The sequence below is a fragment of the Marmota monax genome, unplaced genomic scaffold (assembly GCF_021218885.2).
Source record: "Marmota monax isolate L192 unplaced genomic scaffold, Marmota_monax_Labrador192_F-V1.1 WCK01_AAM20220418_F8-fsc00139, whole genome shotgun sequence".
NCBI lineage: Eukaryota > Metazoa > Chordata > Mammalia > Rodentia > Sciuridae > Marmota > Marmota monax.
Window position 1 is genome coordinate 1,396,438 of NW_026695226.1, and position 27,662 is coordinate 1,424,099.

The 27,662-nt window shown below is 37.2% G+C and overlaps 1 protein-coding gene across 31 annotated transcripts in view; it reads right to left on the minus strand.

The window, feature by feature from the left end:
- Nrcam (neuronal cell adhesion molecule) overlaps positions 1 to 27,662 on the minus strand; it is a 277,119-nt gene that overhangs the window by 52,352 nt on the left and 197,105 nt on the right. For 16 of the 31 annotated variants that reach the window (XM_058576091.1, XM_058576101.1, XM_058576093.1 and 13 more), the window contains 8 exons: positions 24,996 to 25,197; positions 22,805 to 22,822; positions 13,395 to 13,500; positions 11,168 to 11,364; positions 9,382 to 9,504; positions 5,361 to 5,531; positions 4,826 to 4,882; positions 2,975 to 3,086 (listed from right to left, as the gene is read on the minus strand). In XM_058576091.1, coding sequence (XP_058432074.1) covers positions 2,975 to 3,086; positions 4,826 to 4,882; positions 5,361 to 5,531; positions 9,382 to 9,504; positions 11,168 to 11,364; positions 13,395 to 13,500; positions 22,805 to 22,822; positions 24,996 to 25,101 — 890 coding nt within the window. In that variant the 5' untranslated portion in view covers positions 25,102 to 25,197. The remainder of the gene's footprint in view (positions 1 to 2,974; positions 3,087 to 4,825; positions 4,883 to 5,360; positions 5,532 to 9,381; positions 9,505 to 11,167; positions 11,365 to 13,394; positions 13,501 to 22,804; positions 22,823 to 24,995; positions 25,198 to 27,662) is intronic. The other 15 variants (XM_058576105.1, XM_046435384.2, XM_058576100.1 and 12 more) reach the window with 3 other exon arrangements.

Below are 27,662 nucleotides of genomic sequence, written 5' to 3' on the forward strand. Positions count from 1 at the left end.
TTTTCATTAGCTAAAGGTAAAAATGTACAGAGAAACTGGGTATGGTGGTACATGCCTGTAATCCCAGCAATTTGGGAAATTGAGGCAGGAGAATTATGAATTCAAGGCCAACCTTGGCAACTTAGCAAAACCCTATCTTAAAATAAAAAATACAAATGGCAATGGGGATATAGCTTAGTGGTGAAGCACCCCTGGTTCAATCCCCAGTACTCCCCATGCAAAAAAAAAAAAAAAAAAAAGGTACTGAGAAAGGGCTCACAAATATATCTGTGTCCCCAGACTTTCAAACATTTCCATAGCAAACAATAAGAACTTTTCTATTTTATAACAGGCTAATTGATGACATGAATTATGTGATTAGAGGATTAGTATTTTTTCCTTAATTTCTTTACTAGTGATAGTTAAAAATATTATTATATCAATTGTTAATAGATCAAATTTGTATATTATATCATCTCTCATTCAGCTGTGTTTTTTCTATCTTTTCTACTTCTTTGATGGTACTAGAGACTGAACTCAAGGGTGCTCTACCACTGAGCTCCATTCTCAGTCCTTTTTATTCTTGATTTTGAAATGAGTTCTTGTTAAATGGCCAGAGCTGGTCTTTGCTTTGCCATCCTCTTGCCTCAGCCTCCTGAAAACCTGGGATTACAGGTGTGTCCAACCACCTATGCTTCTTACTAAACCCTGAAATATGGAAATAGATAAAAAGCCAGGATATAGGCTTGAAGTTAAATCTTCCAAGTTCCAGCCTTGTCCTTAAATTTCTCTCTGATTTTGGATCCCTGACCCTTTGGGGTCTTAGTTTCCTTAGTTGCACGACCTGATCTAATGATTTCACAAGGTTTTCATGAGGACAAAATAAAGATCCATTCAATACAAACAATTCCTAAGCACTGAACTAGACACAGAGCACTGAGTTATGTGCTGGGAAGGTAATGATAAAGTTTGGTCCAGACCTCAGGAAGATCATAATACTTGTCATTAGAAATGCAAGTTGATTTAACTGATAGTTTATAGTATTGGTCTGGATTGAATAGAAATAATTGAGTAATTACTGAAATAATATATATTTGATGAAATAGCTTCTAATTAAACATGTTGTGCATATAAAAAGAGGTAGAAGATGAGAAATCATTTTGAAATTTGAACAACTATATCATGTGGAACCTGAAAACATAAACTGTTCTCTAATAGTTAGACTAATTTGAATTTCATATGATCTGAAGATGAAAGGGGAATGGGGATAGAAACATAATATCATAGTTTCCCCTTCGAAGAGCCATGACTCATTTTGGAGGACTGCTACTCTATTGAGCAATTGTTCCAAATTTGGAATGTTTTGATTCTTTGGGTTTAAAGTTTGTTGTTCTGTAAGAGATAGAGTTCCAATCTTGGTTTTAAAACATTCCAGAGTTTTAGAAATTCTTTTAGGAATATTGTGAAATTTCCAAAGACCAACCTTACTTTATTTCATATTTTATATAATATAGGTTGAGCATACTTAATCAAAAAGCCTAAATCCAAATACTCCAAAATTTGAAATGTTTTAAGTGTCATGTTAGCATTCAATGAGTAAAGTCTATATAAGTATAACAAAATTTAAAAAGAAGATATGAAATCCAAAACACTTCTGGTTCCAAGCATTTTGGATAAAGAATACACAACCTGCAAATCATTTGTGGAAAAATGAGGCACCAAATTTCAGAATAGGTAATTCTACTCCAGTAGGTTGGAGGTTGGAGATTAAGCTACTTTCTAACAAAATAATAAAAATCGGACTTTTTTCTTTTTTATTTCTTTTTCTTTTTTAATTCTGGTGGAAAAGATGGATTTTTTTTTTTTTAATTTAAGAGAGAGAGACAGAGAGAGAAGAGAGAGAGAGAATTTCAATATTTATTTTTAAGTTTTCGGCAGTCACAACATCTTTGTTTGTATGTGGTGCTGAGGATCGAACCCGGGCCGCACACATGCCTGGCAAGCGTGCTACCGCTTGAGCCACATCCCCAGCCCGAAAAGATAGATTTTTAACATATCTTTAAAGGAGGTTGTTGCTAGTATTCAGTCTAAGGAACTGTCATATATAGTGTGATTTCCTGACTTGGCCAGCAGAGGCCTCCAAATGCTTCCTGAAGTAGTTATTCCTGGACTCAGATAAGATCAGGCCACTAAGTTACCAGGTCAAGAATAGCATGGATCACAAACTGTGAAGGCAGCATGCTTCTGGGATCCCATTCAAGGCTGTTAGAGGATATTTTCCTATCGAGGCACTTGCTCTAGCCAGGGACTGTGTAGAAACTCGCCTGTAATATAGACCCATCCTAATAGTTGCTTTTGTGTCTGGGTGAGGTCTTTGCAATGCCTGTCACAGGCACATCAGTTCTGAGATGTGCACAGATGAGACATTTCAAAGAACCAAGGTTTGGCCTTGTGACCTGTTAATAGGAAGGAATGGAAGGGACAATGTGCTAGTTATGAGGCTAGGCCCTAAGATGCCTGGTGAGTTTCTGTTGTTAGGAGAACAAGCCAGGATGAAACTTGCAACCAAGAGCTAGGCCAACAACCAGCAGACCCTGAGAGTCACAAACCCTCTGTTGAGTTGCCTAGCAGATGCATGAGCATGTTCAACTTACAGTAAAATTTCCCTGCAGACCTCCAGACAAAGGATCAATAGTAAATAGCTATTATTTTTAAGCCACTAAGTTTTTAGAAAATAGTTTCTTACAAAATAGCAAAATTATATCTCCTTATTATAACATAGCAATCATGAGGTAACTACTGATACTTATTTCAATGCAAACACTACTACAGTAGTGATTTATTTGAATAATGCGAATCATGCACTCTACTTTGGAAATTAATTGATGCTTGATGAGATTAGTATGACAATGACTCCTCCTATGATAGTAATGCTTCTCCACCAGTCTACTATATTTTTATAAGAAATGTACATCAGGGCAGTGTGTGAACTCACAGGCCTTCTGCAATGCACTCCAGTGAAAGCACATTTCCTCTTAATTCCTCTTTGTGACTTGCATTGCCTTCTGGAGTTAAAAATGTTGGTGGCCTCTCTCTACTTGATTTAGCTGCAAAGAAGAAAATAAATATGCATTAAAAATTATGAATATATATTTCCAGAAATGCAGTCACTGTCAAAAAAAAACCTGTCTAAAATTCTAATCCCTTTTCAAAACTATTTAGCTTTGATTATGAAATTTGTTAAACTACATCCACTTACTCATTGAAACAGGAAAATACAAATACAAATAATTTGGGTTGCATAAGCTCAAGTTGTAGTAAAGGACTATTTTCCATTTGTAAATCCTTTTAATCTAGGTTAGGGTTTTACAAATTTTCTGTGGATTGACAAATTTCAAAATGTTAACATTGAAAGGAAAATTATATTATCAAACTATATATCCCTTAAGATTAGTGCTCAGCTCAAAAACAAAATTAACTGTCTATCTTCTAGAAGACATTAGGTTTTTCAAAAAGGTGTCATTATGGAAGAGGTACTTTGGTTTACACTGGGGATAACTTTACAGCCAAATCAATTTCCAAACTCAAAAGTTTATAGAAAATAAAACAAACTTGGAGGACTACTGACAGAGGTCAGGCAAATTATTTGCCACAAGTTAAGAATAATGGTAGACTTGGATAAATTAAAACCAGTTTCCTCAATGACAAAATAAAGAAGGTCTTAATTCAGAGATCTTAGGGATATTTATGCAGGTCAACTTTTTTATGAACTCTGCAAAATATAACCTTAACTTCTGAAGGCCTCTTGGAAAAACTTGAAGTAGAAATTATAACATCTTAAGAATCTATAGCTCTTCACTATTTTCAAACTTAAATAAATTACCTACTTGGTGCTCATCAGAGCTGAATGAATAGGTAATATATGAATTATTCTCATTTCTCAGAAGAAAAAACTAAATATCAGAAAAGGAGAAATTAGTTTTCTAAAGAATTTAGAGATTTTAGGGGAAATTTTCTTTTCTAAAGTCACTTTGGGAATGGTCTTAAGGCCCATATTTTTTTAAGAGTATATTTAAAATAAATGAAGCAAAATAAAATAGCAGGAGTTGGGCTATGTCACTGATACCAAAATGTTCATATCTAAAGTATGAAAAATTAATATAGTAGAAATTCTGTTTTCTGCCTTCTGGATAATTAAGAGGGCCCTCTATACAGAACTCATTATTTTTATTGATAGAAGTACCACATTTCCCTTAAGGAAATATTTTTTTTTTCAATTTAAAAGAATGAAGTTTAATGCTCTATTTTTTTTAAGTTTAATTTCACTGAAGATAGTAACTTGGTTTCATACAAAACCCAGAGAAATAGTATTACTATTTGTATTGCATAATGTCATGTGAAAATGAATTGGAAATGTGATGATTTACTATGGAATCCACTTAATGTTAGTCACTAAAAGCTTTGATGTAGACGTATTCTAGCAGGTTAATACACCAGTCGACTCTTATTTAGTTCATGAGAAAAGTTTATGAATAAGACAAAAAAAATGGAAAATATAATTCAAAACATATATGAAAGATTTTATCCAGATCAAGTGAAATGGTTCTTTTACATGAGAACAGTTAAAAACAAGTTTCATTATTATACAGACACCATGGAAAATGTTTTAGTGACATGCTTGAAAGTTTACAACTAAATTTTATAGGAAACACACATTGAAACTAGTGGTACTAAACATATAACTAGAAATTTCATAAAGAAATAAGGTTAAATAGCCATGGAGGTGAAGTTAGTGAACTAAAGTCTACAATGAAGGAGAAAATCAGTTACAATCACCATGACTCACCACCATTAAACTCAGTGTCACTCAAATTAGCAGCTATAGTGTCATTCAATTCATCCACTGAAATAAACAGAATATTATGAAGAGGGCACAAAAGTAGGGGAGAGGGGTCAAAAACCACTGGGCAACAAAAACAAAGGTATACAGCTGTGCTAAGTACCATCCCTACCATGTAAAAATGGTGCTTAACACTGTATATGACTAACTCATTATTAATTCACTCAGCCACCCCCAACCAGTAATATGTAAATCTGTGACTTACGCAGCAAGATTGTCAAATAAAAGGCATTGTGGGGCATAAAGTACACATCGATGTTCAGAATACCAAGTGATTCAGAAGGTCATCATGGAAACAGTAATGACAATCACACCATACAGTATTTAGGATACTCATGCTCTTTCCATCTGCCACCACTAGTGATCCTTCACAGGTAGTTTCCTAATCAATGAGCCTATTTATCTCAGTAGTATTTAATGGTTTATAATTTTTCACACGTGTAAACATCACTGAAAGGAAGATTTGGAAATGAACTCTTACCTGAAACTACCTTCACAGAAATAGGTTGTTTTTGCTGTATAGTTTGAGTGTGATTAAATCTGGCATAACAGATATAGTCTTCACGGGTATCTTCTGGGAGAACATTAGAAAAATAAAGGTCTCCATTCAGACCTTGGGAAACCCTCTCACTCTGTGGAAGTCTTTGAAAGGCTGGAGAAAGGCAGAAGGAGAACCAGATCACTCCATCATAACATGGCCACGCTCCAAATTAGCAACTTAACTACCAATAATTCTGTGGACACTTCACTTAGGGGAAAAAAATATACATATATATATATATATACACACACATATATGTACACACACAGATATAAATATATATATTTTAATACTTTTTTTTAGTTGTAGTTGGACACAATAGCTTTACCATATTCACCTACCCAGTGCTAAGGATTGAACCCAGGGCCTCTCACATGCTAGGCAAGCTTTCCACCGTGGAGCCACAACCCCAGCCCAATATATATAATATTTTAATAGAGTTCTTAAGAAAAAGCAATTATATAAAAAAATGGAAGACACACTAGAACTCCAACTGTACCTGCTCAACCCTAATTTCATAGATGGGGGAAGAGGTGAGATTAGAGTCATACAGGGAAATGTTTTATTTAAGCAAGTATAAACAAAGAAATGTTTTACAAAAGTTTGTATGACTTTTCCTAAATTAATCACCCCTGTCTGTGCATATCTTATAAAATGCTTTAAGAAAGTTCATAAGGATGTTAATATGATCTGTTTCTATATGCCTGCTGGTCCCTGAGCAAGGAGTTGAGCATACCAGAGCCCCAATCTTGTCTGAGCTTATTCTAATTAGAGAACCAGGCAGTCAGAGGGAAATTAACTACAGGGTGTGATGACGACATTATTCAAGGCTGCAACCTGCCCCTGAGAAGCAACCCCTACCCCAGTATCCCTCTCCTCCTCCACTTTTTCCTTTCTGAATTGCCTATGATCTATTGGCATACTACATCTTTTACTTTTCATATCCCTGCACCAGAATTCAAGATCCAGGAGAGAAGAGACCTCCATCTCCTGTATACATTGTTGTGGCTCTGGATCAGTGCCTGGCCCTTCAGAGGGACTCCCTCAAATACTCATGGAAAGATTAAATGAATAACCAAGGACATGCTGAATTTCTAGTTTCAGGCATGATAATTCATTTCCCCTCAGGTCCAGTCAAGAAACTGTCTAGCCTTAGGCATGGGAAGGTCTGTTACCCAATGGAGGATGCAAGGAAGTGGAACTCACTATCTCTGCAAGAAGTTACACTTGGCTAGCTAAAAGGTCTCCTGAAGCTCCTGACTCAGTTCACAGAGCCTGAACTGTGAGAGTTCTTTAGTTCCAAAGTGAAAGAATAAGGAAAAGTTACACATCTTAGTGGCCTCGGGCCAGGTGTTTGTCTTTCGATAAGATTTCTTCAGCTTGAGTGAAACAGCTATGCTCCTCCAGTGGCAGGTGCCTGGTCTAACATTTCACAAAATGCAAAATCATGGTTAAAAGGCTCCCTCAGGCAACAAAAGGCCAAGAAACTTGGAGCCAGAGCTTAAAAAAATACCATCAGTTATATGTGTAAGCCAAGTTCTTGGTCAAGATAGGGGTTTGATAGTTGTTGTAAATTCATAGTTTTAATCCCCTGGAAAACAACGGTTTTAAAACTACTCAGAAAAAAAAGAAGGAACATTTATTTAATGAATGCAAAGAGCTAAAGACAATCATATATTTATTGTCTTTTGTTTATCCTGCAGTATTTTATGATTCCTGGGTGTTGGTAGTTCAGATGTAAGACAACGGACTTCACTATGGTGGTATCATTTTGCTCTTTGAGGGTTTTTTTTTTTTTGTATTATGCTTGGAAAAAAATGTATGAAGATATGAATAATTTAAGTTATCTTCCAAAAGTGCTATGTGGAACTAATTGCTTTCTCATATTGCAAATGCCATTTCCATCTGAAAGGTCAGAAGCTTTGTCAACAGCTTAATATGTACATAAATGATATAGCAAGCTGTGCAAAGTGGGAAAAAATTAGTAACATACTCAGATGATCTGAGAGTTTACATGCAGTATATTTTTTTTATTAAGCAGAAAGGAAACCATTGCTGATTAGAACCAATGACCAAACACTGGGTCTCTTTTTTGACAGTGACATGTGGAGAGTGTTGTTCTCAAAACCATTTGTCACTCATATATTGGGTTAGCTACTTATTCTTTCAAAACCTGTAAAAAATGTTATAAAGTGAAAATAAAAATGTGTTGTCATATTTATTTCTTTATATATTTGTTTTTAATTTCTTTGTGATACTTTCTGAGTGATTTCACATAAAAGTTAAAAAATGAAAATTGAGTTTTAAGAGTCAAATTTTCTCTTTAATAATATATGTAGCCTTTGATTGCAGAGGAAATCATGTCACTGGGAATGGACTTCTTGAAGTACTTTCTTTACCTTGCTCTTGGGGCACCACTCTTCCTATGTTCTCTTCTGACCTCAGTACCGCACCTTCTCATTTCCTTTCCTGGTTTCTCCCTAAGTTGGTGACCTCTTGATGGCTTGTGGTTTCAGTCCCCCAGGCTCTGCTCTGCACCACCTGCACCCACCCCGCTAAATTCTCCCATCCATTCCAGTGTTCTAAGATGTGCTATCTGTGCAATAACATTGCACACACCACTGATCATACTTCTGATACATGCACCTCTGACTCTTATTGGGCATCTGGACATCAATGCCTTATAGAACTCACACTCTGGTTGCTTAGTTTACAAGCCAAGCCATGTGTTTCCTCTGAGATAAATGCTACCCTATTAGCATAGGAAAATTGGGAGGGTAGAAGAGGCAGAACAGTAAATAATTCCTTCAAGGAGAAGATCAAGGGAAGACAAATTTGAAACTGACTAATGGATGGCTTTCTCTTTGCCTCAGTTTCCTCATCTGGAAAGTGAAAAAAATCATTAAATACTCCTCATGGGGTTGTTTTTAAAAATTAATGGGGTGGCCCATGTGATGTTCTTAGCAAAGGGACTGGCACTTAGTAAAGGCCCAGTGAATATTAACTATTGTTAGGGATAAAATAACAAAAATATGACACATTCAAAACAGTTCGGTTTCCTCCCCACTGAGGGCTTCTGCTGTTTCAGGAAGTGGCAATTCCATTTTATCAGCTGTTCAGTCTCCAAACTTGGTAGTTATCTCTTCTTCTTCCTCTCTCTCATGCTCCTGCCCCCACCCCAATACATCCTGAGGGCTCTACCTTCAAAATAAATCCAGAATCTATCTCACTCTATTGCTACCACCCAAGTCCAAGTACCTTCAACTGTTGCCTAGAGTACAGCAGAACCCCTAACTGGCCTCCCCTTTAGTCCTCTATACTCTCCATACCCCAGCAGAAGTCACACTGCTACTATTTATTTTATTTCAGACAAACACTCCTTCACTGGTTTGCCAGTTTATTCAGAGAAAAAGCTGAAGCACTTTTCTTTGAGTCCTGTGACTTCCATGATCTTGTTCATCTTCCTCTCTCTTGGATCTCTGTCTGGACATATGTGTTTATCTTTTATACACACCAGGCTACTCCTACCTTAGGGCTTACACCTGTGCTCCCTTCTACTGAAACATTTAGGGGTCCCACCTGCTGTCTTACTTTCTTAGGTCTGGGCTCAAAATTCTGTTTTATTCTCTTTTATAACATTTATTATCAACCAACAAAGATTATCTAAATGCATTTATTGTCTGCCTCCTTCTCCAACCCATCCACTTAGATAGAATGTAAGCTCAGTGATAGTGGTGTATTTGTGGTTTATTTGGAGCAGTTTACATTGTATAGTAAGTGCTTGATAAAATTGAAGAAATAAATGAAATGGCATGTTATTTATTTCAATGAGCAGTATTTTCCTGAGCATCTCTATGATATTTTATGAATACTTCATGAATCCCAAAAATAATTTATTATGACAGAAAAAACTTTATAAATAAACTCTTGAAGAAAGAAAATTCTTATTGTTAAAACTTACAGTTATCCATCCAAAATATTATAGCTGGTGGTAATCCAATTGGAGGTCTACAGGGAAGTACTAAAGATTGACCATTTCGAAGTATTATTGGTTCAAGTTTTTCTTTGGTCCATAACGGTGACCCTATTAAATAATTTAAAAAATAACTTCTGCATTATTTTTGAATGAAAAAAATTTAATAAGTACTACAAAGAAAGGCAAACCAAACTTTTTTGGGAAATAGAAATTTGAAATTTATGTATTTCAATGAGAAAATGACATTTGAATACAGTGTTAAAGGTTAAAAAAATCAAAACATAGTAAAAAACAAAGAAATTATCACTCACTGCCATTGATAATCTGAATTCTGAGTCAATGATTTCATGTCTAAAAATGTATACTAAATACATCATTATAAAGACACATAACTTTGATCTAAATATGTTCTCCACAAAGAGTATACCTTTGAATATCATACAATATTATTTAAGTCCACTAATTTGTAAGATTGACATGAGAATATACATGCTATATCAGTAGTTCAGAAAAGGTTGGATTTCAGAATGAGCTGGCTTTATGCACATACATATATATCTGCTGGAAAGAAAGGAAAAGAATATTTGAGCAGTGGTTATTTCCTTGAAAGAAAGGACACTTGAATGATTTTCAAATTTCTTTTTTTACTTGTAATTAATTTTTCTATAATGAATACATTACACATGTAATTTTAAAAGTTTTCAAAATGACAAGAACAGCAAATGCTCGCTATTCTTTAAATACATGCATACAGGCTCTTGAGGTTTTTGAGAGACTTTTGGTACTGACCACTGCAAAAAGAACCACAATAAAAATTTGAAACAAAAATGTTAAAAGAAATAACCTTCACCCATATACTGAATTTATTTCATCCAGCTATTAAAAAAAACTTATACAAAAGGCATGTGAGAAAAAATTAGATCAGTTCCCTGATGAACTTTTTTTTTTAATAAATCCTGGTCTTTTATTCAGGACTTGGATAAAAGACACAATGGATTGGCAAAGCATTAGTCTGAGAAGTTTTGCTAAAGGAAAGCAGAAAGGAGCAATAACTTTCATGCAAAATAAAGTAGGAATATTGTAATCAATGTCATTGCTTTCTTATTACAGTATTTGGATGGTGATGTAACAGATGCTGAATCTTGAATTGATATTTTTCTATTTTATTTTGTGTGTGGTACTAGGGACTGACACCAGGGGTGCTCTACCCTAGAATTACATTCTAGCCCTTATTTTATTTTTTTGATTTGAATCAAATGGGGTATAATTTCTCATTTTTCCAAGTGTACAAGTTGCAGAATCATGTTGGTTATATAGACACGTATATACATACAGCAATACTAGTGTCTATTTTATTCTGCTGCCCTTCCTATCCCCCCTCCCCTTCCCTCCCCTCCCATCACTTCTCTCTACCCAATCTAATGTGACACATTTCTTTTTTCTTTTTTTCCCTCATATCATCATACATGTATTTTGTATAACGATGAGAGTCTCCTTCCAGCTTCCATGCAATTCCCCTTCTCCCTCTCATTCCTTCCCACCTCTCTTCCCTATTTAGTGTTAATCTTCTTCTCATGCTCTTCCTCCCTACCCCATTTTGAGTCACCTCCCTTTTATTTTTGAGATAGGGTTTCTCTAAGTTGCCCAGGCTGGCCTTGAATTTGAGATCCTCCTGTCTTAACCTCTCAAGTATCTGGAATTATAGGCGTGCACCACCATGCCCAGCTTGGAACAGTACTTTAAATGGTCATATTTGAAAAGTATCACTTACTGGATGGGCGGACGACAATGTTATTAGAAATTGCAGCACCACGCTCATTCCTCGCCGTACACTGATAGACTCCTTCATAAGTCTCTGCTTTCCCTTCACTCATAATGTTGATTATAAGCGTTCCTGATCCAGGCTTCATGGTGACCAGAGGGTCTTTATCTATGTCAAAATGAGTTCCATTTCGTGTCCAAGAAAAGCTGCCCAATACATCAAGAGTTAAGTTTATTAATGATCCAGAAAAAATAGGATTATTTACTCTTCAGCAAGTTTCTAATAGTCATGAGTCCCTATAAACAATCATTAGATTTTAATATAAAGTAGAAAAGCAATAATTCCCCATATTTAAAATGTTGCTCTGAGTCATGACTTAGAAGAAGGTGGTGGTTATACATTTTGAGGTACCTGTCTTCTTCAAAGCTCAAAGCTAACACACATTGCCTGTCACTTATCCAAGGAAACACAGGAAACAGTTCTCTCAGGCATATTCTCTTTGAGTTTTATTAGCATTTTTTATTGTAAACCCCATTATTCGTAGAGTTGATAACCTGTCTATAATAATCAGCTCTGGGCTGAAATGTGACAAGAAAGTATTGTCAATATGAGCTGAAAATTGATCAGACCCCTTTCAAGTTACCAAAATGCAAAACGGAGGCTGGGATCAGGGTAAGAGTTACAAGTTCAGGGTGTTTTAAACGTTGGTTATTAAAAGTGGTTATTCTATATAAACTCTATTTTGAGAATTTTTACTCTGAGAGATGGTTTTACAAATTCCTCGAAGGTATGCCAAATTGTCAACTGAGATTTCTCTTTCTTGGTTTGATTTATACAAATGCCTTCTATAAAAGTCACAGTGCTCATGCAATTCAATGCTTCATAACTAGTAAGAAATCAGTGATGGCCAAGGCCACTTAAAGGCATCCATCTCTAAATGTGCTTTCTGGGCCTACTTAGATTTTCCTTTTCTCTGTTCATCCTCAAAGTGGTGGTTGCCACAACTAGGACCGTGGGGATGGGGCTCCTGGCACTTGTCAGGTAGAGGACAGGGATGTTGCTAAGTGTCCCACAGTGCACAGGACAATAAAAAAATTATCCCACAATAAAAAAATTATCCAACCCAACTTATCAATGGTGTTGAGGAGGAGAAACCCTATCCTATAGAGAATTACAGAAGGTAGATATTAAACAAGCAAGAAGTTGAAGGGGAACTCCACCAAAGAACATCATGTCAGGGCTTGTGTGGTAAGAATTTCCAATAATATGGCAGAATATCATTTTAAAGCAAAACTTTGATAAGGACTTTGATATACCACGATATTTAGTGCCAGTTAATTTTCTCCTCAGGTGCTGGTTTGTAATAGTAGTAAAATCCTATAATAGCCAAACATGGAAATAAAATATCTAAAACATTTCACTTCTTTGTTACTTATAATTACATTTATTATGATTTAATAATCATTAAAGTTATTACAATTTACTAATTATTAAAAATCATTGTATTTTAATAACAACCTAACTCTAAAATTCTAATGTACTGGACGAGTCACAGATCATCCACTATAGGACCTTGGATAAGTTATCTAGTATTGCTGGGCATCAGTTTCCCATCTAATAAATACACCAATCTGACAGGGTTTTGACGGATTCATGCCAAGATCCACACGAAGAATACTGAGTACTGAATCCTGACAAATTGGAAAACTATTCAGGACTATATTACAGATCACTATAAAGGTAGTAGAGATCTTGAAAGTAGTAAATTTAACTTCTTCTTTTCTTTTTAACAGATGAGGAAACTGAAACCCAGAGAAATGGGATTTGCTCATGTCATAAGGCCATTAGTGTCAGAGACAGGATTGGAAGGCTCTTTCCACATCTTCCCATATATTATGAGCATTCTGCAGAAAATCTGCACATGAAAATGCAATTATCTGGGATTTAAAAGGAACAAATTGGCTCTAATTAATCTGGGAGATAAAACCATAAACCAACAACTGATGCTTTAGGAATAAGCAGTTACCTTCTGTATCTTGGAAGAGTTAAAATGAACTGTGGAGTTGGTAAGATAAACCAAAGGGTAATCTAATCAATCACACTGAGAAATGTCTAACTCAAAAAGAAGAGTTCTACATGGCCTACCTTATTCTACGGAGTTTCCAAATTTATTTCTATACTTAGAGATTCCTGGACTTTATTTTCAGTACTGTCAAAAAGCAGAAAGTACACCCACCTTGGAGGAGGCTTCCCTTTGGCCTCACACTGGATCACGATATTCTCCCGAGGGTCAATAATGTAATCTTTTGGAGACTGGTGAGTGATGGTTGGAGGTTGTACCACTTCATTTCAGAAGGAAGAATAAATGTAAAAAAATAAATCATGTAATATCATACAGCAACCATTTTTCCTAATCACTTGCAGTACACTACATTTGCTCCAAACGTCTCTAGTAATTTCCAATGAGGCTGTGCATACCTCAATAGACTTTCAACTTCAAGTTGAAGTTGAGGCATGACTTCCTTGGGGCAACTTTACACACACTCACCAAGTCCATTTTCCCACACTAAAAGTTTGGGAAAATAATCATCAGTATAATCCTAATATTAAGACATTTCTTTCTGATGTAACAATGAGAAATTCTTCTAATTCTTTTGGTACAAATGATGTCTTTCAGTGAAATTTAAGTTGGGACGTAAATTTGAGTCTTTCTTAGGAAAGAGTAATTTACAGTTCATTAGTGTGCTTACGTAAATTAAAATATATTGGGAACACGTTCACTTGAGAATCTTAACTTTAAAAGATCATTAAATTGGAGACCTGACATGCCTTATTAGAACCAGAGGTAGGTGAATTAGGAACAAGGCAAAAACAGTCTTATTTCAAAGATAATGAAATTGAAGTTCTGTGTTGTAGAAAACAATGTTTCCATTTCACTTTTCAAAGTGTTATCTAATCTTTTATAATGAAATTGTAGGGGAAAACTGTTTTGACTCAGAACAATCCAATCTGAAGAAAGCCAGTATCTGGACCTCTGCAGCTCTTCAATTTGCTCTAAGGTCACCATATCTTTCCTCTTGTGAAATCAGAATTACAATGTTAGAACAGGAAGGCTCTAGAGAAACAATCTATTTCAACCCTTGTTTAGAGTGGCAAATGGCATGACTAGGAAGGCAAAAGCAGAGAACAAAATTCTCTAGAAAATTCTCTGCTTGCTTACTCCTGCCACTACCTTGCACAACTCCAGGAGAGCTGTTTACACACACCAGTGGTTCTCAACCAGGGCAATTTGCGCCCACCCTTCCAGGGGTATTTGGTCATATCTGGAGACAATTTCAGATGTTACAACTAGGTAGGTGGCTGTACTAGCCTCTCGCAGGTAGAAGCCAGGGATGTTCCTAAATATCTTCAAGTGTACAGGAAATCCCCCACAACAAACTTATTTGGTATAAATATAATTAGTGCTGAGACTGGGAAACCTGGCACAGGCCACATCGTGAGAGGCATTCCCAGAGCCCTGCCATGCAATGGCCCTGATCCAGTACGCCTCCCCTCATCTGAAACTTTCCCTGAAACCCTCCTTTGAACTCTCAATTTCCTTTCCTTTGTTGATGCAATTGACTTTCTGGATCATTTCGGTTTTTCATCTTCTGGATCTTACCTGTTCTCTCTGCCCACATTCTGTGCTTGCTTTGTGAAAACTCTTCCACTTGCCAACCAAGCATTTTCCAAAACTCAGTAACTGCCCCCTGCTCTTGTCTCTATTGAGGTTAACTGTTGCTGGGGCAAAATTTAATGCCTCTGCATCTAAAGCTGTGTAAATCTGTGAACATGGTTCTCTTCTCTTGCCTTGGTCTGCAGCTTATTGCTGCTGTTCACTAGGCATTTCCTACTAAACATCCAAGTAAGTCCTAAATTCTAAAGCTAAATTCTTTCTGGTCATCATTTATTATGCACTAATTAAATGTAGCCTCCTGAACAATATAAGTTTCCTTACCCTTTAGCAACACACCATCGCCTTTTCATCCTCCAACTAACCTGTCTCCTCTTTTAGCCTCTCACCACACACGTAAATCCCACATTTTTCTAGCCCTTTCAATTTCCAATGCTGGTTAGCAGATTGGTCCAGAGGTTCAGAATTTGTATGTTTGTTTCTTACTAACTGTGGGACTTAAGCAAGTTTCTTAATTTCTGTATGTCCTAGTTTCTTCAGAGGGAAATTGAGGTTTAAAAGTAGTATTTACATCCTAGGGTAGCTGGGGGAATTAATAAAATAATTTGTGTAAAATTCTTAGTAAATGCCAATATTAGAAATGTTTGCTATTTTTAAATTATTGCCATAATTATTTTTTTTTTTACTTTTCCTAAATACTTTATTTTTTTTTATTTTTTATTGTTGGCTGTTCAAAACATTACATAGTTCTTGATATATCATATTTCACACTTTGATTCAAGTGGGTTATGAGCTCCCATTTTTACCCCATATACACATTGCAGAATTACATCAGTTACACATCCATTGATTTACATATTGCCATACTAGTGTCTGTTGTGTTCTGCTGCCTTTCCTATCCTCTACTATCCCCCCTCCCCTCCCCTCCCCTCCCCTCTTCTCTCTCTGCCCCCTCTACTGGCATTCATTTGTCCCCCTTGTACTATTTTTCCCTTTCCACTCACTTCCTCTTGTATGTACTTTTGTATAACTCTGAGGGTCTCCTTCCATTTCCATGCAATTTCCCTTCTCTCTCCCTTTCCCTCCCACCTCTCATCCCTGTTTAATGTTAATCTTCTTCTCATGCTCTTCGACCCTACTCTGTTCTTAGTTACTCTCCTTATATCAAAGAAGACATTTGGCATTTGTTTTTTAGGGATTGGCTAGCTTCACTTAGCATAATCTGCTCTAATGCCATCCATTTCCCTGTAAATTCTATGATTTTGTCATTTTTTAATGCAGAGTAATACTCCATTGTGTATAAATGCCACATTTTTTTTATCCATTCATCTATTGAAGGGCATCTGGGTTGGTTCCACAGTCTTGCTATTGTGAATTGTGCTGCTATGAACATCCAAGTAGCAGTGTCCCTGTAGCATGCTCTTTTTTAGGTCTTTAGGGAATAGACCGAGAAGGGGAATAGCTGGGTCAAATGGTGGCTCCATTCCCAGCTTTCCAAGAAATCTCCATACTGCTTTCCAAATTGGCTGCACCAATTTGCAGTCCCACCAGCAATGTACCAGTGTACCCTTTTCCCCACATCCTCGCCAGCACTTGTTGTTGTTTGACTTCATAATGGCTGCCAATCTAACTGGAGTGAGATGGTATCTTAGGGTGGTTTTGATTTGCATTTCTCTGACAGCTAGAGATGGTGAGCATTTTTTCATGTACTTGTTGATTGATTGTATGTCCTCCTCTGAGAAGTGTCTGTTCAGGTCCTTGGCCCATTTGTTGATTGGGTTGTTTGTTCTCTTATTGTCTAATTTTTTGAGTTCTTTGTATACTCTGGATATTAGGGCTCTATCTGAAGTGTGAGGAGTAAAGATTTGTTCCCAGGATGTAGGCTCTCTATTTACCTCTCTTATTGTTTCTTTTGCTGAGAAAAAACTTTTTAGTTTGAGTAAGTCCCATTTGTTGATTCTAGTTATTAACTCTTGTGCTATTGGTGTCCTATTGAGGAATTTGGAGCCCGACCCCACAGTATGTAGATCGTAGCCAACTTTTTCTTCTATCAGAAGGCATGTCTCTGATTTGATATCAAGCTCCTTGATCCATTTTGAATTCACTTTTGTGCATGGCGAGAGAAAGGGATTCAGTTTCATTTTGTTGCATATGGATTTCCAGTTTTCCCAGCACCATTTGTTGAATATGCTATCCTTCCTCCATTGCATGCTTTTAGCCCCTTTATCAAATATAAGGTAGTTGTAGTTTTGTGGATTGGTTTCTGTGTCCTCTATTCTGTACCATTGGTCCACCCGCCTGTTTTGGTACCAGTACCATGCTGTTTTTGTTACTATTGCTCTGTAGTATAGTTTGAAGTCTGGTATCGCTATACCGCCTGATTCACACTTCCTGCTTAGCATTGTTTTTGCTATTTTGGGTCTTTTATTTTTCCATATGAATTTCATGATTGCTTTCTCTATTTCTACAAGAAATGCCGTTGGGATTTTGATTGGCATTGCATTAAACCTATAGAGAACTTTTGGTAATATCGCCATTTTGATGATGTTAGTTCTGCCTATCCATGAACAGGGTATATTTTTCCATCTTCTAAGATCTTCTTCTATTTCTCTCTTTAGGGTTCTGTAGTTTTCATTGTATAAGTCTTTCACCTCTTTTGTTAGGTGGATTCCCAAGTATTTTATTTTTTTTTGAAGATATTGTGAATGGAGTGGTTGTCCTCATTTCCATTTCAGAGGATTTGTCGCTGATATACAGGAATGCCTTTGATTTATGCGTGTTGATTTTATATCCTGCCACTTTGCTGAATTCATTTATTAGCTCTAATAGTTTCTTTGTAGACCCTTTTGGGTCTGCTAGGTATAGAATCATGTCATCTGCAAATAGTGATAATTTAAGTTCTTCTTTTCCTATTTTGATGCCTTTAATTTCTTTCGTCTGTCTAATTGCTCTGGCCAGTGTTTCGAGAACTATGTTGAACAGAAGTGGAGAGAGAGGGCATCCCTGTCTTGTTCCAGATTTTAGAGGGAATGCCTTCAGTTTTTCTCCATTCAGAATGATGCTAGCCTGAGGCTTAGCATAGATTGCTTTTACAATATTGAGGTATGTTCCTGTTATCCCTAGTTTTTCTAGAGTTTTGAACATAAAGGGATGCTGTACTTTGTCGAATGCTTTGTCCGCATCTATCGAGATGATCATATCGTTCTTATTTTTAAGTCTATTGATGTGGTGAATAACATTTATTGATTTCCGTATATTGAACCAGCCTTGCATCCCAGGGATGAATCCTACTTGATCATGGTGCACAATTTTTTTGATATGTTTTTGTATCCGATTCGCCAGAATTTTATTGAGGATTTTTGCATCTAGGTTCATTAGAGATATTGGTCTGTAGTTTTCTTTCTTTGAAGTGTCTTTGTCTGGTTTAGGTATCAGGGTGATGTTGGCTTCATAGAATGAATTTGGAAGTTCTCCCTCTTTTTTTATTTCCTGAAGTAGCTTGAAAAGTATTGGTATTAGTTCCTCTTTAAAGGTTTTGTAAAACTCTGCTGTATACCCATCCGGTCCTGGGCTTTTCTTAGTTGGTAGTCTTTTGATGGTTTCTTCTATTTCCTCAATTGATATTGGTCTGTTTAGGTTGTCTATATCCTCCTGACTCAATCTGGGCAGATCATATGACTTAAGAAATTTATCTATGCCTTCACTATCTTCTAATTTATTGGAGTATAAGGATTCAAAATAATTTTTTATTATCTTCTGTATATCTGAGGTGTCTGTTGTGATATTGCCTTTTTCATCCCGTATGCTAGTAATTTGAGTTCTCTCTCTTCTTCTCTTTGCTAGCATGGCTAAGGGTCTGTCGATTTTGTTTATTTTTTCAAAGAACCAACTTTTAGTTTTCTCAATTTTTTTTAATTGTTTCTTTTGTTTCGATTTCATTAATTTCAGCTCTGATTTTAATTATTTCTTGCCTTCTACTTCTTTTGCTGTTGTTTTGCTCTTCTTTTTCTAGGATTTTGAGATGAAGTATGAGATCATTTATTTGTTGGTTTTTTCTTTTTTTAAGAAATGAACTCCAAGCAATGAATTTTCCTCTTAGAACTGCTTTCAATGTGTCCCATAGATTCCGATATGTTGTGTCAGTGTTTTCATTAATCTCTAAGAATTTTTTAATTTCCTCCTTGATGTCTTCTATAACCCATTGATCATTCAGTAACCTATTGTTCATTCTCCAAGTGATGTATTATTTTTCCTTCCTTCTTTTATCGTTGATTTTCAGTTCCATTCCATTATGATCAGATAGGATGCATGGTATTATCTCTACTCCTTTGTATTGTCTAAGAGTTTCCCTGTGACATAATATATGATCTATTTTTGAGAAGGATCCATGTGCTGCTGAGAAAAAAGTGTAACTGCTTGATATTGGGTGGTATATTCTATATATATCAATTAAGTCTAGGTTATTAATTGTGTTATTGAGTTCTATAGTTTCCTTATTCAACTTTTGTTTGGAAGATCTGTCCAGTGGCGAGAGAGGTGTGTTGAAGTCTCCCATGATTATTGTATGGTGGTCTATTAGACTCTTGAACTTGAGAAGAGTTTGTTTGATGAACATAGCTGCACCATTGTTTGGGGCATATATATTTATGATTGTTATGTCTTGTTGGTGTATGGTTCCCTTAAGCAGTATGTAGTGTCCCTCTTTATCCCTTTTGATTAACTTTGGCTTGAAATCTATTTTATTTGATATGAGTATGGACACTCCTGCTTGTTTCCGAAGTCCATATGAGTGATATGATTTTTCCCAACCTTTCACCTTCAGCCTATGTATGTCTTTTCCTATCAAATGCGTCTCCTGTAGGCAGAATATTGTTGGGTCTTGTTTTGTGATCCATTCTACTAGCCTGTGTCTCTTGATCGGTGAGTTTAAGCCATTAACATTTAGGGTTATTATTGAGATATGGGTTGTTCTTCCAGCCATATTTGTTTATTTATGTTACTAAACATGGTTTGTTTTCCTCTTTGATTATTTTTCCCCCCTTTACTGTCCTACCTCCCACTGTTGGTTTTCATTGTTATTTTCCATTTCCTCTTCCTGTAATGTTTTGCCAAGGATGTTTTGAAGAGATGGTTTTCTAGCTGCAAATTCTTTTAACTTTTGTTTATCATGGAAGGTTTTAATTTCATCTTCCATCTTGAAGCTTAATTTCGCTGGAAACACAATTCTTGGTTGGAACCCATTTTCTTTCAGTGTTTGAAATATGTTATTCCCGGATCTTCTAGCTTTCAGAGTCTGTGTTGAAAGATCAGCTGTTATCCTGATTGGCTTACCCCTAAATGTGATCTGCTTCCTTTCTCTTGTAGCTTTTAAAATTCTCTCCTTATTCTGTATGTTGGGCATCTTCATTATAATGTGTCTAGGTGTGGGTCTCTTATGATTTTGCACATTCGGCGTCCTGTAGGCTTCTAGGATTTGGGATTCTGTCTCATTCTTCAAGTCTGGGAAGTTTTCTCGTATTATTTCATTGAATAGATTGCTCATTCCTTTGGTTTGAAACTCTGTCCCTTCCTGTATCCCAATGACTCTTAAATTTGGTCTCTTGATGTTATCCCATATTTCTTGGATGTTCTGCTCATGGTTTCTTAACAGTCTTGCTGAGCTGTCTATGTTCTTTTCAAGTTGAAATACTTTATCTTCATTGTCTGATGTTCTATCTTCTAAGTGTTCTACTCTGCTGGTAGTATTCTCAATTGAGTTTTTAAGTTGGTTTATTGCTTCCTGCATTTCTAGGATTTCTGTTTGTTTGTTTTTTATAACCTCTATCTCCCTGTATAGTTGATCTTTTGCTTCTTGGATTTGTTTATGTAATTCATTGTTGAAGTGATCTTTCATTGTCTGATTTTGCTGTCTGATGTCTTCCTTGAGACTCCAGATCATCTGAAGCATGTATATCCTGAATTCTTTATCTGACATTCCATCTGCTGCAGCTATTACCTCTTCTAACGTTGAGTTGACCTGCATTGCTTGTGGTCCTTTCTTTCCTTGTCTCTTCATACTGTTCGCATTCCTTTCTACTTGGTGAAACTGTTGTGCTATTGAATTTTCCCCCTATAGATTTATATTGGTCTTGTATAGTTGCAAAGTCTCCCTCGCAGGCGCCGGCGGCGGCTCTGCCCCTCCTCCAATTGGGGCAATGTGCCTACCACGCCAGCAGGCCACTGGGACTGCTCTGCTGGTCGGTAGCAGTTCCGCCTACCTTGCAGGCGCGGGCAGCGGCTCTGTCCCTCTGCGGGCCGCTAGGCTTGTTCTGTCGGTGGTCGCAGTTCTGCCTACTTTGCAGGCGCAGGCAGTGGCACTGCCCCTCTGCAGGCCTCTGGGGCTGTTCTGCCAGTGGGTCGCAGGTCCGCCTACCTTGCAAGCGCGGGGGGCGGGGCGGCTCTACCCTTCCTCAGGCCACTGGGCCTTTTCTGTCGGTGGTCACAGTTCCGCCTACCTGGCAGGCGCGGGGGGTGGGGGGCGGCTCTGCCCCTCAGCAGGCCGCTGGGCCTGCTCTGTGGGTGGTCACAGTTCCCTCTACCTTCCCGGCGCAGGGGGAGGGGGCGGCTCTGCCTCTCAGCAGGCCGCTGCTCCTCTTCTGCCGGTGGGGCGCAGGCCCGCCTACCTTGCAGGAGTGATTGGAAGCTCTGTCCCGCCGCGGGCCACTGGGCCTTTTCTGTTGGTGATCACAGTTCCGCCTACCTGGCAGGCGCGGGGGGTGGGGGGTGGCTCTGCCTCTCAGCAGGCCGGTGCTCCTCTTCTCCATAATTATTTTTATTTGTACCAGCTTTACCTATGAGGAGTGATTGATTGATCCTTCTATCTCTAGGAATACAGTTTGGGATGATGGAAGGAAGCCTAGGATTGCACACCTCAAAAATGGTGAGCATAGGCACAAATTTGGTGGTTTCAAATGCAGAGCTTCTCTCATGTGTCTACAGCTGAGCCAGCTTAGATGTCACTCCTAGCTGCCAGGAGTTTACCATCTGGAGGTACCTTTGTGAACAGTGCTCTGGTCACATGGCAATTAACAAATGTTTTGCAGTAATAAGCAGTAATAAGTGATTTTACATAATTTTCCTGGCTAACTCAACATCAAAGGAAATTTTCAAATGCCTGAAAACTGACTATATTTTTTTTTCTAGATGATACATGCTGCCCAGCTGTCAGAGACAGCAAAAGGTTTTGCTTAGATTAAGCATTCAGAAATGATATAAGTGGGGGCTGCTTGTCTTTTGCATACTTCAAGACAATATTCTTGTCTGCTGGGTTATTCTACCGATGTCATTTAGAAACACTAGCCTGAACAGTTCTGAAGGCTAAAGCAGCAGTAGAGAGACAATGGCTGACCTGGTGAAGCTTCGGCATGCACCCACCTTCTAAAAGACACCAAAAAGATGTGTCTTTGTTCTAGCAAGCATGTAAAACCAGATAATCATTCTTGTGTATGTGTGGTGGGGGTGGGGGATACTGTGGATGGAACGTAGGGTTGCTATACCACTGAACCATATTCCCAGACGTTTTATTTTTTTATTTAGAGAGACAGGTTCTCTCTAAGTTGACCAGACTGGCCTCAAACTATGGATCCTCCTGCCTCAGCCCCCCCGTCACTGGGATTAGAGGTGTATTACAGCTTGCCCAGCGACTTGGAGGGCTGTGGATTTTCTCATTGAGTTACATCAGATGTGAAAAAAGCATGGAAGTTAGTAGAGCAGCATATTGGCAAGAGAATAATGCCCAAGTCTTCACAATTCATGCAGGTAATATATTTGAACCTTGATAATCAAATGCAATATTTAACTATAGTAAACACACATGCTTAAAAAGACACTGTCACAAAACATAACATTGTGCATTTAATTTACAGTACTAACTCAAAAAACAAAGACATAGTCAAAATTTCACACTGCTTAGTAATTTATAGAAAGACACTTACAGTCTTCAAGAAGTTTTGCTTTTTCCCCATCAATATCAGCAGGTGAGTGGGCAAACAGGATTAAAGAAAATCAGATGTTAGTAATGAGAACGTTAGAACCTTAAGATAAAATGGGTGTCTCCTCAATTTGATTTGACCTAAAAACCCATATTGTGAAGGCTGTAGTTGTGAAGTTGTAAGAGAAAGAAACTGGCATTGATGCTTTTGTTTGCTCCTGCAGCAGCTTCTCACATAAACATAAGAAAGAACAAAAGCAATGCTAAAGGCAAAAAAGGAAAAAAAAAAAAAAAAAAAAAGAAGAAGAAAGAGATTCTTCCAGGAATAGGAATGGCTAATTCCAACCCATACATATTGTGCTGGACATGTAATTATGTTCAATTTGAAAAATAGCTGAACTCTACAATTAATTTGAGTTGTCACATACTGTGTAGTGTCTGATCCTATTATCCCAGACATCACTATGCACATGATAATCATACCTAACAATGGGACATAGCTACAATGACAACGCCTCATTCACTCCAAGCCCAGCACTGATTTCAGAATTTTATATTTCTATGAGTACTCTTCAAGTCTGTAATGAAACTTTTTAGGCTGTTAGCATCTTTCTGCTTCCAAATTTCTCAACCATCCAGGGATGGCTAGGTCCTACCCTAAGGAGTGGTTCACATACTGGAAAAAGGGTGCAAGGAACAGGGGCAGGGAAGAAATTACATTTGCATGCAATTCTAATCATTCTGCTGTGCTGCCTGTCATTACTACTTGTAAAGGTTAATGCAGGAGTGCCTGGGTTATCCGTGACTTTCTTTTCATCATGGTGCTGCCTCTTCTCCATTAGCAGCGATAATTGAGTTAGCCCTAGGTGCCCGTTTCCCTCTGATTGTTAGATTGACTATTCAGATAAAGAGGGAATATATTTAACATGAGAGAGAACAAAAAGCATTTCTCCCAAGCATTTCTTTCTGTTGTATCTGTTGGGGAAAATGCTTATTTAGGCATTCCCATTCCAACAAGCTTGAGTAAACACATATAAATTAAAGCTACTGGATGAGCATTTTTTTAAACAAGCAAAATAGTGCATTTTATTGTATTCTGGAATATAGAAGTACAGCAAAGGAAGTGAACAAAGTGTGGGGCAAACCACATCTCTTCTTAATGTCTTCCCACTGGCAGTCGCTACTTCTATGGCAAAAAAAGTGCATCCTAACAATTGAATAGCCCCAGGAAAGTGCTGTCTTCCTTGTACCTTGGAAACCTTGCCAAACAGATGTTCTATTCAGAAAGCTAATGGATTTAGAGAGGTCATGCAGATTAGGGATAAAAGATAAATCAATTCCGGAGTACAGTAATTGTCCAGATTTGAAATTCTGCTTTCCATGGAAAGAAAAGTGAACAGTTGGAACCTAGAATTATCTTTATTTTTCACAAACAGGCCACCCAAAGCAGACAGAATGTGGTATCTATTTTACTACTGGGACAAGAGTAGACTAAATAGAATAGCTGTTGTTTGCTTCATTTTAGTATTTTTGCAGATTGCTTATTGTCAAAAATTTGTATCTTGGTCTTTGATCATGTCATTTAAATTAAAAAAAAAAAAAAGACTATTCACTAGGCTTGTAGCTATGACACTTTTCCTAGTTCCAGACTCATATTTAGGATTCAAAATTAGAAAATGAAATAAATGTGCCTTGTCTAAATCAAGATAAATTAAGTATGGGTGGTTTGGGATACAGGGGATCTAGGGTGGCCCATCCAGTCCTTTGGGAGCTCTCTCTGCCTAGGGAGGGAGAAAGTGACATGGTGTTGGGATAAGTGGGGAGGTCTCCAAGATCCTTGTGAAGAGTTTACATGGTTTTCTTGCAGGACTATTTCTACAAAGAGCTGCCTGATGGGAGGATCTGAGCAGCTGCACAAGTCCCTCCTACTCAGGCTATTCCCTCCTTGGTACACAAAAGGCACCTGAGGGAGAAGAATAATGAAAGGGCGGGGACAGTGCTGCTGGCAGTTTCAATGGCCATTTCTATGATGTGAGCCTTTATAAACACCAGGCACTGAAGGTAAATGCCAAATTAATTTCGATTAGCTTTTCAGTATCACGCAGACACCTTGTCCATCCACACAGTTCAGGGTGATGGCAAATGCTGGGAGGTTTTGACTCCTAGGCCTAGAGCTTTAAAATGTTAATACTTACGATCAAGAGGTACTTCCAGTGCACTAATCATCTGGCACAGGAGGAGAACCAGGGGCACTCTGCCTGCAGATAAGCGCTTCTTTTTCGGCATTATTTTAAGCTGCATTAGTTTCACTCCTGCTGAGATCCACAAGCTGAATTTCCTTTTCTTCTTTCACAAAAGATTTGTGTGCAACGTTTAAATAATTTTTCATGCAGGGAACTGAAAAGAGATGGAATAAGAATAATAATTATAATGTATTAAAAAGAAGGAAATGAAGGACGGAAGTCGGCAGCACAGAAAATCAGCCCTGTATTATACATGAACTCTAAAAGGGAGTTAACTTTTAAATATTTAACTCCCAAGACTGGGATAATTATTTATTCATAAATCAGCTAAAGTCAGTTCAGAAATATTTGTGGTGATATCAAGCAAATCTGTCCATTTTCCCATCCTTATGGTTTTCCCATTTTAAATATTTGAACTTAAAATGCTCAAAGGCCACAATGTCTTTCTTAACAGAGAGGGAAACTTGGCTTTTAAGTTTTTTGGAAAGCCATCACTTTGTGACTTTAGAGGGGAGGTTTAAAGCTTTTCCAATCTGAAGACCACCTCTGGGAAAGTTCAGGGCATTGCTGCAAATTTCCTTTAAACCCTAAACACCGATTTACCAGCTGAATAATGCCAATCCAGGCCATCACTGGCTCTCACTCAGAGTACGTCCTCAGACCTGGCTGGGCTCTCAGATCCAAGGCTTCCTCACTGCGGTCACCCTCCTTCACAATGCTGATTAATTTTTCCTACAGGGTCTTCTTTGATTCAAGTTTGAGAATAGCCACACATACTCTACCAACTGAAGTCCATTCTCTTCCTAAACAAGTATCAAAACACCTCAGTATTCCAGCAGCAGTTTATCCTGCCAGCCCCACCTCTTTCCATATCCATATAACTGTTTTCTTGTTGAACGACTTATTTCTTTTTTTTTCTTATGTCAACCCTTCAATATGTCTCAATTGTCTCACCTTCTTGTCTTTTTTTTTTTTCAGTGTTCTTTCCTGGTATGCTTATCCATCACATTTTCTTCTCCAAGTTCTAATTATTTCTTATATGTCAATTAAAGTGACACCTCCAAGAAACTAGCAATCATTTCACCACCACATCAGAATTCCTAAAATTCCTTGTTTTAAACATCACGTATATTACAAAAGATATACAAATAAATAGATCTGTGCATATGATTGTGTTATGCATACTCTCTTTCTGCACCTTCAAGCAAGAATATGTCTCCCTCATCACCTTACATCCTTTTCCCATCACTTAGTAGAGTGTGCTTTGCACATGGAAGCATCCCACTGGAGAGTCCAAATCAATACAAAATATAGATGTTTTTTCCCTGCAAGCTCCCACCTAGAGTGATAGGTTTGATAATGTCTTTTCATTCATGGAGACAGGTGGGTGTGATCCGTGGCTCTCTTGAGCAGTTAGGAGAAATATTATAATCACAAACTGGGGCAACTCTTACAACTTTAATTACTGAATAATTTGTATTATTTTTATAGTTGTGTGTTTTTATGATGTTCATCTTTCCCATTCATTATATGCAAGTCTCCTCAGGGCTAGGAGTATATTTGTCCTGTTCCCCAGTACATCCCCATCACCTGTCACAGTAACATGTCACAGAACATGAAAGGATATAAACATATTTCTAGGGGAAAAGAATGGATGAAAGGAAGAAAGAAGAACACAATGGAGACAATATCTTTGAAGTTGAGATTGTCTTTAGATACTCTGACCATAGGCTACCCAAAGCAATATTTATGTTTATATTTATACTCTTTGGTTTGAAAACCAAAATCTAATCAATATGATTATAATTAGTTGTCATATCATGTCTGTATATGGAATGAAGCTTAAATGCAAAAAAAAATAAAATAAACAAGGCTGATAATGTGTTTTGCTAGCAGCTGAGTTCTGATTTACACTTGGTTAAATCTATCAGAGGACACTTCTTGCAAAACAAAGAAAAAAACTGAAGCTAAAAACATTACAAATATTATGTTGCAAAACATCCACATCATGGGTTTTTGTTTAAGAACCAGGAAACGTATCTTTCTGTATTGTGATCTATTAATTCTCATGTCCAGGAAGAAATGAGATTCGAATAGAAAAGTGATCAAAATATAAACCAGAATGCCTTTCTTTGTGTGCCAAAGAACATCTCTCCATTCAATCAAGTTTACTCAGGTCTCTAGTGATTTTCCTGTCAAAATGCTAATTCTGAAGTCATACATTTATTCTGACAATAAAATAAATGGCACAAACAGCAACAAAACAAGTAGATCTTACTATAGTAGAATAAAACTCAGACACAAAGGACATATCTGCCTGATTCCTGTGCCTTGCTAATCCAGATTATTCTATTCAAGTACCTAGCTCTCTGAACAGGTACTGGAAAACTCAAATACTTTCCAAAATTTGTACTAGTGCATTGTAATAATGTAAGATCTTCAACCACTACATACTACTTCTATGTTCTTCATTTATTATTTACTTTGCTTTGATGCCCTAACTATTCAATCCTCAAAATAGAGAAAACTGTAAGACAACTTTACATAAAGAAAAGTATCAATGCACTATCTTTACTTTTTCAATGTATACATGAAATATACAATAGTGCATGAAATCAG